This window comes from Ursus maritimus, unplaced genomic scaffold, assembly GCF_017311325.1.
Source record: "Ursus maritimus isolate PB19 unplaced genomic scaffold, ASM1731132v1 scaffold_1, whole genome shotgun sequence".
Lineage (NCBI taxonomy): Eukaryota > Metazoa > Chordata > Mammalia > Carnivora > Ursidae > Ursus > Ursus maritimus.
The window spans coordinates 6,635,139-6,650,140 of NW_024423343.1; the positions used below are offsets into that span (position 1 = coordinate 6,635,139).

Genomic DNA, 15,002 nt, shown 5'->3' on the forward strand with positions numbered 1-15,002 from the left:
TAAGGATGTACTGTATGGTGACTAACATAACATAATAAAAATTAAAAAAAAAAAACTCAAAATATATCCTAGACTTCCTTGTGAAACCTGAAACTACAACCTCCTAAGAGAAAATCTTTGTGACCTTAGGTCAGGCCGATTTCTTAGACAGAACGTCAAAACCATGATCCCTAAAAGAAAACAAACGGTAAATTAGACTTCATCAACATTTTAAAACTTCTGTTCTTCAAAAGACACCGTGAAATCAATGAAAACGCAAGTCACAGACTGGGGAAAATATTTGTAAATCACATATCTGATCAGGACTTGTATTCAGAATACATAAAACCTCTGAAAACTCAATAATAAGAATGCAAACAATCCAATTAAAGAAAAACTAGCCAATACCTTTCAAAAATGCCAAGATTATGGAAAACAAAGGAAGACTGATGAATTGTTCCAGATTAAAGGAGATTAAAGAGACTTGGCAAGTAAATGTTCTGTGTAACCTAGTTTAGATCCTGGATCAGGGAAAACAGCTATAAAGGATATTATTGGGACAATTCATGAAATTTGAATATTGGCCATAGATTAGAATATAGCATTGTATCAGCATTACAATTCTTGATTTTGATCATCGTGCTGTTGTTACATAAGAAGGTGTTCTCGTTCTTGATGTCTGCGACGGACTTCCCGTGGTTCAAAAAGTGTGTGTGTGTGTGTGTGTGTGTGTGTGTGTGTGTGTATTAAACAAGAAAGAGAAGGGAAGAGGAAGAAAATACAAGAAAATGTGACAAACTATTAAGAACTGTGAATCTGGGTGAAGGGTATACAGGAGTTCTTTGTACTCTTCTTGTAACTTTCCAACAAATCTGAAATCTTACCAAAATAAAATTACTGAAGCAATCTTAACACATACCCCTGTTTTCCATAGACCCTGGCCCTCAGGCCAGCTTTCTGGGAGGGGTGGCCATCCCTGACTCCTGGCCCTCCGCCAAGGAACTCACGTGTACCATCTCCTGAAGCCCCTTGGGGTCCAGCTGCCTCTGCATAAGGCTCTCCATCAGCTGCTCCAGGGCATGCTTCGCATTTGCATACAGGGTCTACGGCCAAGAGAGGAGAGCACCGGGCTGCAATGGGGGGTGCACAGCCACCCACCGGGACTCTGCAAGGATGCATGCCAGGGTTGAGAAGTATGACTTGGTCTGAAATTCACCCCTTTATTTCTGCTCAGACTGGGTCATTTATACGTTTAGTTTCATGTGACATGTGAGACAACCTCTGAAGAATCCATTTTATAAAGGAGGAAACTGAACCCCCACAGCCCAGTTCTGACTCCTCATCCAGGACCAGGACCTTAAGGCAGAGATGGCTACCTGTCCATTAAAGATCTGTCGTCCTCCTCCACATTGTTGCTGGGAAGCAGCCATCCAGTCAGGAACTACATTTCCCAGCACCCCTTGCATCTAGGCATGCCATATGACTGAGTTCTGGCCAATGAAAGGTAGGCAGAGTGGCTCATAAATCCTCCATACTCTTTCTCTTCCTCTCCAGGCTGGATGTCAGTACCCACAAGGGACCTTAGGCCATGCACTGAAGATAGCGGTCCCCAAATAACTGCATGCAGCAGCTCCATCTCCACCCCCACTGCCAACTGGATTTTAGTGAGAAATAAACTTTCTTCTTGTTAGATCATGGAGATTTCAGGGTTTAGCTGTTACAGCAGCTAGCAATACCTTACACTAACTAATAGGGCCTACTGCACTTTACTGCCTTTAACCACTCCCAGGTGGTTCAGGATAGTTCACTCTCAGCACTGCCCAAGTTGTTGTAAACTTCCAAGTCCTGACCCAGAAAATGAGGTGGCCCAGAGGGACCTACCTGAATGGACTCGTTGTCCTCCGCTGGGGGTTGGAGAGAAATTACAGAACGAATACTGATATCCATCAGCTCATTGTTTTCCTCTGTGGAGTAGAAAGGCTTCAGATTGCTAAGGAAAGAAGAAGTGACAAGAGGAGTGGTCAGAGGGGAGTTGAGACCCTGCCACCCCACCGCCCAGTCCAGGGTGCAGAGGCATATCACAGAATGAGGGAGAGGCCATCTTCCCTGACTGGGGGTGCAAGCATGCATCCTTCCCCAGGGTCCCTGGGTCCACCCAGCCACCAGTATCCAGTGACTGTGTCTGTGATTGATGGGGAGACCCGGGGCCCAAGGCCAGCTCTCCTACTTACTACCTGCCCTGAGCCTGTCCCTCTCCTGCTCAGAAACCGTCCGTTGCTCCTCCCTGGCCATAACCATAGACTCTGCCACCCAGGCTGGCCCTGGCCCAAGGGTTTTCAAGTGTAAAACATTCACCAGCAGGACCAGTACCACCTTGGAGCTTCTTAGAAATGTAAACTCTCTGGCCTTATCTCAGAGCTACTGAATCAAAAACTCTGAATGGAACCCAGCCATGTGAGTGTTAGTGAACTCTCAGGGGTGGTAGCTGGCTGCTTGATGCGTGCTGACTCATTCTTCTTCTATCCCTTCAGCAATAGTTCTCAAGTTTTGGTGTATACTGGGATCACCGAGAAAAGCTCCAAAGTGCCCAAGGCCACGTCCAGAGATCCTTATGTAAAGGTTTCAGGTAGAGCCAGGGTATCAGTCCTGCCCCCCAAAGAGGCCCTGTATTTCGCCCTGCCGGGAGCTTCCGGCTCCTGCCCCAATCCTGCTATTTTCTGTCAGATGCCAGCACCTTCTGATCACCCCTGTCGTATTGACAAAATTGTATCTTGTTAGTAGCCCCCCCTTTCTCTGGTCTTGGATTTTTGTTCTTGTTACTCACCCACAAACACTCAGCTCTGACCTATAATTCCTTCTGTATGCGTTCATCTTACCTCTGAGTCCCCAAAGAGATGTTTGTGAAATTTACTTAAAATCTGCCAATGCGCTGCCTCTTAAGGCAACGGGGGGGGGGTGGTGTGTGGAATGCAACAGGTAGTTCTGCTCTGAGCCTAAATAACGCATCTGCCCCTGCAGGTGCAGAATTCCCGGAGACCACCCAACCACTTCAATACTCATGTTACATAACTTCTTTCCCCTTCCCTCTTCCCCAGTGAATGGACAGCTCCAGGAAAGGGTATTATATTACTTTGTATTAACTGTATCAGGACCATATCAATCAATAAATTCCGTGACTCCACCGAACCCAACTCCCTGCTATCCCACTCAGTGTTGTTGTGTGATTTCTTGCTCAAAATAACCGCTATGGACCAAAGAACAGCCCATCCACCTGCCAGTCACCTCCCAACCCAGGAGAAGAGCCCAACTTGAACTATTGTTGAGAATTAGGGAAAAGACCTGGTGGAAACAGACCCCATTTCCTAGGGCAACCCACTGCCCCATGAGCTGCCCCCCAAGACCCCTGCTACAGAGGCAGGGAGGCAAAGTAGGTGCAACCCTCCAAGGAGCACTGAGGGGTGGTCTCTGACTTTGCCCCTCCCCTCAGAGACACTTGGGGCCAGGACAGGGGCCCAGCTCACCTCAGGTGCGAGAGGGCCTCCATCGCCATGGTCCGCACGGGAGAAACCAGGCTGTCGGTGGGTTCTGCCTTGATGGTGGCCTGCCCAGCACAGCAGGGCGGTGAACGAGCCATCCAGAGCCCACCGGTGAGGACAGTGAGTTGTCCTTGGGGCCTGGCACTGTACGGGTGCAGACACCCCATACCACATTCTCTCTTTTTAGGATCACCTGGCTTTTAGCATTTTACGTCAGGTAGCAAAATCTGGTGTGGGAAGGAATGGGGCTCCAGACAGGCGGGGGGCTTCTCGCTCAGGCCTGCCACCTTCTTGCTGTGTGTCCTTGGGCAAACGGCTTCCCTGACCGAGCCATCATGTGTAAAACAAGGCCTGATTCACGGGGCTGTGCTCGGCTAGCGTGAAATGGCACATGGATAGCTTCTGACCCAGAGCAGGAGTGTGCCCTCACTTCTCGGGGCCTCCTGTCCGACCTGCACCTCACTTCCCCGGGTCGGCTTCTGACGCAGGGGGAGCGCTTTCCAGGGGCCACGGCATTGGAAGGAAGTGGGAGGTCCGGGGCTGAAGGGCAGTGGCAGCCCGCAACTCTACCCGCCTCTGCCACGGCTTCTTGCCCTTAGGCAGCTGACTTTTTCTAGAACTTACTGCAGCTCTGTGCAAAAAGAGCTGTGAGACCTGCCTGCAGGCGAACCTGCCCCCCTAGATCCCCCCTATGGAGAAACACGGGGGCTACAGAGGGAGAGACCCACTGGAACTCTGTCCCCCAGCCCTGAACCAGCCACTTCCAGGCACCACCAGATTCCTGGCCATCACACCCTTTGTCAGATAGACAATCTCATACTCAGAACTCCTACAGTTGGATCGAAGCAGAACCGAGACAGGAAGGGGCTTCAGGGACCCCTGCAGCCCCCTTGTCCCTCAGATGCCCTGAGGAGCTCAGAAAACCTCTGACCAAGGAGAAGCCGGCCAGCAGTTAGACCCCAAAACCGCCCAGGACCAAGGAAGCCCCCCACCCAGCTTACCATTATAATGCCAGTAAGAGTCATCTTTTGGGCAAACTGAAAGTCCTCCAGGTCCTTGATGTTTTTGATGGCATTGGCGACCTGCACCACACTCTTCATGAAGGCCATTTTGAGACAGACGTCCTGTGCCCAGACCAAGAAGAGGGAGAGGAAGGAGCATGCTGTGAGTGGGCCCGAAGACCCCAAGCCATAGCCCTCCTGGGGGAGGACCCACCCTCTGTGCCGAAGAAGAGGCAGGGTCAGGGGCCTCATTCTGTCCTTCAGCCACCCAGACCGAGCCAGCCAGGGGCCGGACAAGGCACAGCGCTCTGGCACTCCTCTGAAAACGCCACCTCCCTCCGGCCTCCCACCCCTATGCCCAAGGACGGCAGTGCCCATCAGTGGGCCCCTTCACTGGCCACGGGGCACCAAGTCCTGCGTGTCGCCACACAGACGGACTAAGTGGAGGTAAAATTGTTTTTGCTTTTACAGCATGGATGAGCCTCGAGGACATTGCACTAACTGAAACAAGCCAGTCACAAAAAGGCTAACGCTGTGTGAGTCCAGTTCCTTGAGATTCCCGTAGTAATCAAACTCACAGAGACAGAGAGTAGACTGGGGGTTGCCAGGGGCCGGGGAGAGGGGGCGTGAGCATACGGTCGATGGGTTCGGGGTTTCAGCTCCACAAGGTGAAGAGCTCTGCAGATGGCTGGGGGACGGTCGCACAACGTGAATGTACTTAATGCCACGGAACCACGCGTTTAAACCTGATTACGATGGCAGATTTTACAGTATGCGGATCTTACCACCGTTTTAAAAACAATAATAAAGTAAGTTTGGCTTTATTCTGTGTTTCTGCCTCCTTGCCATTCCAGAAAGTAGCCAGTCCCTTTGCCTCCCTGAGGACAGCCCCACTTCTTGTCCCTTGTTAAAGGGCTTGGGTCAGATGTCAGGAGGGGAGGGGGCAGAGGGAGCAAGCGAGGCTGGGAAGAGGGGGTGCTCATCCCGTGACTTCTGGGACCCACACTCACCCGCCCAGCACTGCGGGGAAAGGCCGTCCCCCACTTCCCCCTACAGCAGAATGCACCCCAGTTTGAGGCAAAGGGCTTCCCAAAAGCAGGGTGTCGGGTAGGACTCCTGGCTGTCTGCTGGGTGGGGGTGGGGTGCTCAGATAACGGGGCAGGCGACTCTCTGCCGGCCTGGCTCTGGATGTGGGGGTGCGGCATCGGGCTTACCTGGCAGCTGCTGGAGTAGTGATGAATGATCTTAGCGGTGATGGGGCTGTCCACGTGGGTGAGGAGCATCTGGGGGTGGCAGTACGAGGCCACGCAGCTGTACGTGACCATGAGGGCGCTCTTCACCGTCTCCCGCCTCCAGGGATGGTCCTTCTGCGAGCCCAACGAGAAGAGGAAGAACCACTGGATGTGCATGTGGGAAGAGGGGGGTCTGCTCAACTTGCCCCCTGAGAGGGAGCAGGGCCGCCCCGGCTGCACGGGGACAGTCTCTGGTCACACGGCCAAAGGAGCCGTAGGGTCAGCAGAAAGTGCTTCAACTGATAGCTTCCTGAGGGCCTGAAACGCTCATTCATTTACTCATTCACTCAACATACCTTTATTGAGCACCTACACTTGCCAGGCTCTGGGTACACAGTGGTGAGCGACTCACACCAGGGCCCACCCCGACGGGGGCTTCGGTCCAGCAAGACGCCAGCAGCACCCATTAGCTGGGAGCAGGTGGTTTCAGAGACCACCTGTACACTCCTCCATAGCCTCACCTGCCAGACACCTGCTTGGGGCCAGGGGCTCTGGTGATACTGGGAATCTAGTGGGAGCAAGCCTGGGATGAGGTGTGCAGGCCACCAAACCCACCGTGGAGGGAGGGCAGGGGTGTCCATGCCTTGCTAGACCTCGAATAGAAATCCACGTCTCAGGTCCTGCTTCGCGGAGAAGCTGGGGCAAAAGCATGAGACACCTTGATTCTCTCCATCCAAACAACCAGACCCCCAGGGCAACGGTTCTGGGTCAAGGCCAAAGCCTGAGGCATCGATGACTCTGGATGGTTGCCCACTGGGCCTCGGCCAGCCTGTGGCTCTGTGTCCTGGGACAGAGAGGGGCAGCGTCCAGAGGCCAGTCCAGCCCCTGGCTTCACCACTGGCCAGCTGCATGCCTTGGACCGGCCTCGGCGCTCTCCTCCATAGGACAGTAGGCACGAGAGCCCCTCCACCCTCCACCCCAGCACCATCGATTCCGAGGCAGAGCGCCCAACGCGTGGAAAGCGCCCACTGAGCCCTGCCTGTCCAGCTTCTACCCATCCACTGGGTCCGTGTGAGGCCTGGGACCCTGCATTCCCTCCAGCACCCAGGGGTACCCCTGCCGCTGCTCTGAGGGGCCCGCGGTGGGCGCTCCTTTGTAATAGCTGGGTCCCGACAAGGCCCAGCCTGTGTTCTGGATTATCCAACAGCGACAGCCTTGCTGGAGGAGGCCTCCGGGTGACACTGAGGGGACTTGGCTCTCGAGACCTAGCAAGGACCTCGGCTGAGTGCGGAAGGCACTGGTCCACGAGGCCGCCGGAGACCGGACTGCGGAGCGAGGGTGACTAACCCGCCAAGCACCGATCTGCCAGGACAGCTCCGACTCCTGGATCCTCTCCTCGAAGTCACGGAGCACATTCAGCACCGTCTTCACCTGGCCGCGGGCACACAGGCCAAAGCAGAGAACCACGCCCTGCAGGGACAGCCGGCCAGCTGGGGTGAGGGCGGGGGGCGGGGCCAGAGGAGGAGCCCCCCCACACGTACATATGCACACAGGCACGCGCATCACACACATGAACGCACCCGTGCACACGCAGGTACACACAGAGGCACGCACACACCAATATAGACACAGGCACGCACACACTCATGCACGTCGAAGCCTGCACGGCTGTGCAGAGGGTCCAGAGGGGTCTGGTGCATGGGTGGGGGCTGCAGGGCACCCTCACCTCCCGGTCAAAGTCATTGCCATAGTCTGTCTTGTACAACAGCTCCAGCAGCAGCATCTCCACCTTGTCGGCCTCCAGGCCCGTGGCCAGCGTGAAGCCCAGGGCTCGATACAGAAAGCCCTGGAGAGGCAGAGCGGAAGAGGGAGCTTGAGGCCTCTCTGCTCTTCCCTCCAGGGATCGCTGCCGTGGGGAGTCCCCTACCTGACCCCCGAGATTGTTTTAATGTGCAGATACCTACACATTTTGTAGAGGCTTTAAAATAAACGTTGGGGTTATTCTGGAGGGTTGGAACCCTTGCAGGCCAGCGTATTATAAATAGTGGGGGCCGGATTTCCTCCCTGGAGAGGTTGAACCCATCTTCCCTCACACTAGCAACTCGAAGAGCACCCGGTGATGAGCCGTGCGGATCGCCCTTGCACATTCCCACCATCCAGTCTCTGATTCCCTGCCTGGTTCTTTGCCCATTCCTGTTGGCCGATTTCTCCGGTCTTTTCTTACACTCGTAAGAGCTTCGTGTGTATATTTGGAAAAGCGACAAGGGCAAGCATGTCTTATTTCACTGAACCCACACAGCAAGTCCAGACGGTAGACGCAGTTGCTGTTTTGGGAGTTGGAAAAGCAAACGGGTGGTGATAGAACTGGGATTTACAACCAAACATTGTCGGGGGCGCCTGGGGGGCTCAGTCGGGGAAGCATCTGCCTTCGGCTCAGGTCACGATTCTGGGGTCCTGGGATCGAGCCCCGTGTCGTTGGGCTCCCTGCTCAGTGGGAAGTCTGCTTCTCCGGCTCCTTCTGCCCCTCCCTCGGCTCACTCTAAATAAATAAATAAATAAAATCTTAAAAAAAATCAAGCATGATCTGAGGCTCCTTTCTAAAGGATCGCATACCAGAGACCTCAACCCCCAGATCACTCTACTGCTGTATTTCCCCCCCAGGGTCTCCGCTCCTTTTTGATTTTATCTGTTGTGACTTTGTTTTGTCACACAGAAAACGTTCCTTTTCTCAGAGAAACGTGTCTTTCTTTTCCCTCATTTTTCTTGGTTTCCTTTCATGCATATGAAGGCCTACTCCACGTCAAGATTTAAAAAAACTGGGGCGCCTGGGTGGCACAGCGGTTAGGCGTCTGCCTTCGGCTCAGGGCGTGATCCCGGCGTTATGGGATCGAGCCCCACATCAGGCTCCTCCGCTGGGAGCCTGCCTCTTCCTCTCCCACTCCCCCTGCTTGTGTTCCCTCTCTCGCTGGCTGTCTCTATCTCTGTCGAATAAATAAATAAAATCTTTAAAAAAAAAAGATTTAAAAAAACTACTCATTGATGTGTTCTCCTAGATGTTCCACGGTTTTCTTTCACTCCGTACGCTTCAAACTGCGATCTGTTCCGAGAGAGCAAATCCTTCCTTCCCGAGCTTCACTGTCATATGTGCTGAGCCATCCTCTTCCACTTGCTCATTCAGGTGAACTTGGAAACAATCTAGTCAAATTCCATAAAACTGTCCGATGTCCACAGAAACTCCTTTTGGGAATTCGACAGGGAGTACATTGTACGGCAGATGAAGCTGAGCGACGTGGACGCCTTTCCAGCGTTGAGACTTCCCATCCAAGAACAGAAGATTGTGCCAAGGTCATCCCCAATGTCATCCGGTTTCTCTCAGCATCCCTGCATCTCCTTGTCCTTTTGTGCTCCTCATGCTGGTTCCAGACTTGTCATAGAGTCAATAATTTATTCTATTACCTATTTACGTTGTGTTGCTGCTTGGAACGGGAGCTTTCTTCATTATATTGTATTTTTGTTTTATTTGGGAGAGAGAATGATTTCTGCATATCAATTGTGGGAGAAGACTGGCTCTGACAACCGGGGCTGCAAGTCTGGAGGCTGCTGGTGGCCACCTTGCTCCTACCTGGAGGTGTCAGGTGACCGGTGGAGAAGCAGGAGGGTCCTGTTGGAAGTTCCTTAAGCCACTGTATCCAACTGTGCCTTCTTAAGTTTTCTAAGCCAGTAAAATCCTGCTTACCGATTTACTTTCCGTAAGCCAGGCGATCTATTGAAATACGGTTGAATTCTATGCATTTGCTTGCTAAATACTATATACAACTTTCTTTTTTTTTCTTTTTTCTTTTCTTTTTAAAGAAAGGCAGACCACCACATGCAGCAGCTCCTTTGGATAGTGGCTGCAGTCTTGGAAGCTTGACTACCTTACATTCTCCTGTAAATGGGCCTTGAGAGCTTGTTTGGAGGTTCTGGCAGGGGAGTGCAGCTACTCGGATGCCCTTGACCGAGGAACGGTCCTCCTTGACGGGGGAAGGTCATCCTCTCTGACCAGGCGGGCAGCTTCAGGAGAGACACACATGCAGCCATGAAGGAGAACGGGGATACCCAGCTAGCCAGCCAGATAACCCGAATCAACCCCAGCAATCAATGGGGTGACAGATGTCAGAGGCAGATCGCCCTCACATCCTATATACAACTTTCTCCCAAATGGACATCTGTCCTTACGTTGACACTGGATAAAATCTCACACCTACGAATTTATGTTTAGCTGGAGAAGACCATCTGCGGGATAGCCTCGCTTTTTGTTACTTTACATACTCGCCGATAAAGGCCGTCTATTTGAACACACACAGGTTTTGGTCGAGACCTGTAAATACCTTTCCCTAGACATCTCATTGAGATAGAATTCACATACCACAAAATGAACCCACTTAAGGTTTACAGATTCAATGGTCTCTTCACAGAGTTGGGCGACCATCGGCACGATCTAAACTTGGAACATTTCTATCGCCCCCCCCTCAAAGAAATCTCGTGCCTGTTGGCAGTCACTGCACATTTCCCGCAGCCTCTAATCTACTTTCTGTCTGTAAGAAGATGCCTATTCTGGACATTTCAAGTAAAAAGAATCAGAATATGTGGGGGTTTGTGTTCCTTTGCATCTGGCTTCTGTCACTTAGCACAATGTCTTCAAGGGTCATCCTTTCTGTACCATAAATCAGTACTTCATTCCTTTTAATGGCTGAACGATACTCCTTGTATGGATAGACCACATTTTGCTTACCCTTTCATCCATTCGTGGGCATCTGGGTTCTTCTAGTTTTGGGCTATATGAAGAACACGACTGTGAACATTTAGGTACGAGTTTTGTATGGATGCATGTTTCCATTTCCCCTGGGCATATACAACTCGGAGCAGAATTCCTGGGTCATATGGTAACTCTGTATTTAATACTTCAAGGAACTGGTTTTCCATTCACACCAGCAGTATATGAGTGTTCGAATTTCTCCACATTCTTAACAACACTTATTATCTTTTTTATTAGAGCCATCCTAGTGGGTGTGAGGTAGTGTGTCCTGCGGCTTTAATTTGCATCTTCCCTACTGGTGATAATCTTGAACATTTTTTCACGTGCCTATTCACCATGTATGTGCCTTCTTCAAAGAAATGTCTATGCATATCATTCGCCCATTACTGAACTGGCTTGTTTTTTTTTGTTGTTGTTATTGAGTGAGAGGAACTCTTTATATATTCTAGATACAAGTCCCTTACCAAGGACTTAATTTACAAATATTTTCTCTCATTCTGAGGGTTGTCTTTTCACTTTCTTGATGGTTTGATTTTCAGCGTAAGAGTTTTCAGTTTTGATGATGTCTGAGTTATCTATTTTTTCTTTTGTTGCTAGTGCTTTTAGTGTCATATCTAAGAAGGCTTTGTCCAAAATCAGCTGACAGGAAATGTGAGGTTTATTTCTGCACTCTTGATTCTATTACGTCAATCTGTCTGCCCATCCTTAACGCTAGTACTATGTTGTCTTGTTTACTGCGGTCGTGTGTAAGAAGTCTTGAAATTGCCAAGTTTGAGTCCCCCAACTTTGGTCTTTCTCTTAATCATAATTATTCTGGCTATTCTGGGCCCCTTATATTCCCACATGAATGTTAGGATCAGCTTGTCAATCTCAAAAAGGAAGGAAGGGAGGAAGGAAGGAAGAGGGAAAGAAGGAAAGAGAAAGAAAGAAGAAAGAAAGAAAGAAAGAAAGAAAGAAAGAAAGAAAGAAAGAGAGAGAGAGAGAAAGAAAGAAAGAAAGAAAGAAAGAAGAAAGAAAGAAAGAAAAAGAAAGAGAGAAGGAAAGAGAGGAAGAGAGAGGAAGGAAGGAAGACCAGCTAAGGTTTATGACAGGGGTCACAATGAATCTGTAGAGAGATTTGGGGAGTGCGCCATCTTGACCACATCATCTTCCAGTCTGTGAACATGGGATCCTTTCCGTTAATTGAGATCTTTTCTGATGTCTCTCAACAGTGTTCATAGTTTTATAAAGACCTTTTTACAATGAAATACACACACATGATCATGAGCCAGTAGCTGGATGGGTCAGGTGTACACAACACATCCAGCAATGTGCCAGTGGGGGTGGGGACAACTGAAGGTCATGCTCCAAACCTCAGCCCGCCTACTCTTTCTTTGCCCCCACCTGACCTCATCGTCCTCACTGCCGAGCTAGAACTCAGCAACCCCTTCAGCTTTCTGTGGTTTGGTGCCATCCTCGTCATTTGCACTATTTGCCAAAACCTGCTCAGACATCTCGATCCTTGCCTGTTGGACTCTGCTAGGAGACCACTTCAGGTGGAGAGCGAAGTGAGAGGATCAGGAAGACTGGAGAAGAGACCCCCCCAGCTTCAACAAAGCAGGTTCTTAGAGAAAAACAAAACAAGACACGAAAACCCACTGGCCTAAACCCCCCACCTCTCCTCCCAGGTCCCTGTAGACAGCCACACGTACAGCTGGTCTCACACACAGCATGAGCCTCCATTCCACCATCCCTGGAGTCCCTCCCTGTCTGAACTGCCCTGACACTGAGCGCAAACCTTCTCCAGGGAGGGGCTGTCAAAGCTTTCGATCTGGTTGTTCAGCTCTTTGCTCAGACGCAAGCTCCAATTGGAACCTCGGGTCTTCTTAAGGGAGTTCCTCAGAAACTAAGGGGCAGAAGATGTCGGTGAGCAGTGCCAAAGGCCCCCAGTCCTGTTCTCTCCCAGGCTCCAGGAGCTCTGTGTGACCTTGAGCAGTGATTCACCCTTTCCAACCCCCTTCCCCAGTCTCTAGATTGCTCGACCCATCGAACCCCGACTTAGTGCTAAACATTCTGTGGGCCTGGGGAACAGCTGTGCTTTGGGGATGGAGGGAGGAGGGTCACCCCTGTGCTGCTTTCCTGAACACTGTGTCCCCCAGGATAGAAGGCTCTCTGTTCTCCCCTGCTGATGGATACAGCTGTGGACATGCTTGGCACTCCCCAGGTCTTCTCGGACAGAAGAAGTGTCCTTTAGAGACTCCTAAACTCTCCACGTGCCAACCCCACCAAGGGTCCTCCCATGCACCCCTCCCCTTTCTCCCCACCCGGCCTCAGCCAAGCTGGATCACGTCTTTACCTGAATCAGCTTGTCCTCCCAGGTCTTCTGATTCCAAGTAAACTCAGTATGCTCTGCAGAAAGAAGGTCCACACATGCTGCTTTCTTCTGCTGCTTCCCTCTGGATCAGCCTCCTTAGTCAGGCATGCGAAGCCTCCCTGGATGGGCTCAGCACATGCTGCACTTCCCTCCCCACCTCCCCAAAGACCTAAATAGGCCGTGCTGGTCCACCCTGAGCTTTGGTTCCTGTTGTTCAAGCCATGCGATTAGTACTCTAGCACGCACACTGAGAGGGGAGTTGACTTGGGGTTGGGCCGCCAGATGCCTCACCTTCCAGGTACTTGACCAGCAGGGGGATCTCCAGCTCCCACATGTCAGCCATGGAGGGTGCAATGCTCTGGCTCAGGGTCCTCAGGAGGTTGAGCATGGCTATCCCGCGGCCCTCCCCCTTGTAGGGAGAGGACATCAGCACCTGGAGAGCACCAAGCCTCCAGTGGGGCCCTGCCCCAGCCTGGGCAGCGCCAGGCATTTCGTTCCCAGAAAGAAGAAGAGGGGTAAGAGAGTGGGCTTTCTCCCCACCCTAGGCTTCCATGGAGTGTGGATTAACGCCCACGGTCAACATAAGGAGGAGAACCAGGGCTCCTGGGGGCTCAGTCAGTGAAGCATCTGACTCCTAATTTTGGCAGGTCATGATCTCAGGGTCATGAGATCAAGCCCTGTGTTGGGCTCTATGCTGAGCATGGAGCCTGCTTGGAATTCTCTCTCTCCCTTCCCCCTTGCCCCTCTCCCCCCACTCTCTCTCTCTAAAAAAAGAAAAAGTAGGAGGAGAAGGCATAGGTGCAGGACCCCCAAGAGGCAGGCAGGCCATTGACGGTGTCCTGGGGATGCTTCGGGGATGTTCAAAGCCTGAGCAGGGGAATCCAGGAGCACGTCCTCACCAGGTCCCTGGACATCCGAGCACACTGCCCCTACCACATCAACCCCAAAGGAATGAAACAGACCTGGAAAGCTCTGTCCTACCAAGTGTCTAGCTCCCTCCTCCCTCTGGAGACTTTGGGAATTAGGAGCTCAAGGGAGAAGGGCCACAGGCCGTGGAGTCAGTCAGGCCGGGGCACAGCCTGGGTGTGCCACTCACCAGGAGACGGGCCAACAGTTTCTGGGGTGCAGGAAGGTCCACTGAGGAAGAAGGAGATGCGAACCTACTCCACGCAGTTCATACCACAACATGCCCCCTGCCCCCTTGCCCTGTGCCCCTGAGAAGGGCTCTGCCCTGGAAGGTACTTCCCCAACATCATCCCATGCCCCCAGAACAAGAATGGGTTGGCACAGGGACCAGTGATCTGTCCATAAGGAACATCATTTTAATTGGTCTATCCTGGGAAGAGGGGAGAATCATGCTTTGGGTAGGGCCTAGAAGATGTCGGGGGTGGCCTAGCCCGGGGTCCAGGTGAGGTCATGAAGAAGACCCCCCATCATTTGCCATCCCTGGGTCCTAAAGGGCTCCTAAAATCACACCGAGCACCGGCAGCACCCATCCAGCAAAGCTCCAGGCCCCTGAGAACAGCCCTCTGGGGAGAGCAGTGTCGCCCCACCCTTAGGCGGTGACAAGTCACTTTTCTGAGTGTCTGCTGTTGATGGCGCTGAATCCCGGGAGGGGGGGGGAGCCACAGTACAGCGGTTTGCAGAGACCTCGGATGAGACCCGCCGGCTCACAGAGGCCCAGACAAGCCACACCCGGAGACAGGCTGCGCCTCCACGGGGAGGGGTCCTAGGACGGGGTGTGGGGGGAGGGGACATGGGGAATGAACTGCCGAAGGAAGTATGCACAATTTCAACGCCTTCTCAGATATGGTAAGGGCGGGCCTTTGGCCTGGCTGTTGGGCCTGCGGGCCGCTTCCTGGAAAATGGGGAGGGGACACATTCCCGGACACGGAGTGGCCCACCCGCCCAATCCCACGGGCCAGTGCAGGGATGCTGCCCACCGTGCCTGCCCTTGCTGGCCACACTGGCCTCCGCGTCCTTGGCGTGGAGCTGGCGTTCCGCCAGGTTGGTGAGGCTGATGCAGATGGGGGCCAAGGCCTCCGTGTACTCCGTCTCCATGATGTAGCACAGGAGCCTCACCCAGAACTCCTGGGGGGGGGG

General features: G+C 52.3%; 1 protein-coding gene across 1 annotated transcript in view; it reads right to left on the minus strand.

Annotated features, from left to right (window-relative positions):
• The window catches only part of MROH2A (maestro heat like repeat family member 2A), a 44,034-nt gene that overhangs the window by 13,559 nt on the left and 15,473 nt on the right, over window positions 1-15,002 (minus strand). The window contains exons 14-25 of the mRNA XM_040636364.1: window positions 14,843-14,990; window positions 13,996-14,036; window positions 13,191-13,332; window positions 12,882-12,934; window positions 12,324-12,431; window positions 7,475-7,594; window positions 7,096-7,218; window positions 5,731-5,883; window positions 4,517-4,639; window positions 3,501-3,580; window positions 1,861-1,969; window positions 987-1,082 (exon numbers count right to left, since the gene is read on the minus strand). Coding sequence (XP_040492298.1) covers window positions 987-1,082; window positions 1,861-1,969; window positions 3,501-3,580; window positions 4,517-4,639; window positions 5,731-5,883; window positions 7,096-7,218; window positions 7,475-7,594; window positions 12,324-12,431; window positions 12,882-12,934; window positions 13,191-13,332; window positions 13,996-14,036; window positions 14,843-14,990 — 1,296 coding nt within the window. The remainder of the gene's footprint in view (window positions 1-986; window positions 1,083-1,860; window positions 1,970-3,500; window positions 3,581-4,516; window positions 4,640-5,730; window positions 5,884-7,095; window positions 7,219-7,474; window positions 7,595-12,323; window positions 12,432-12,881; window positions 12,935-13,190; window positions 13,333-13,995; window positions 14,037-14,842; window positions 14,991-15,002) is intronic.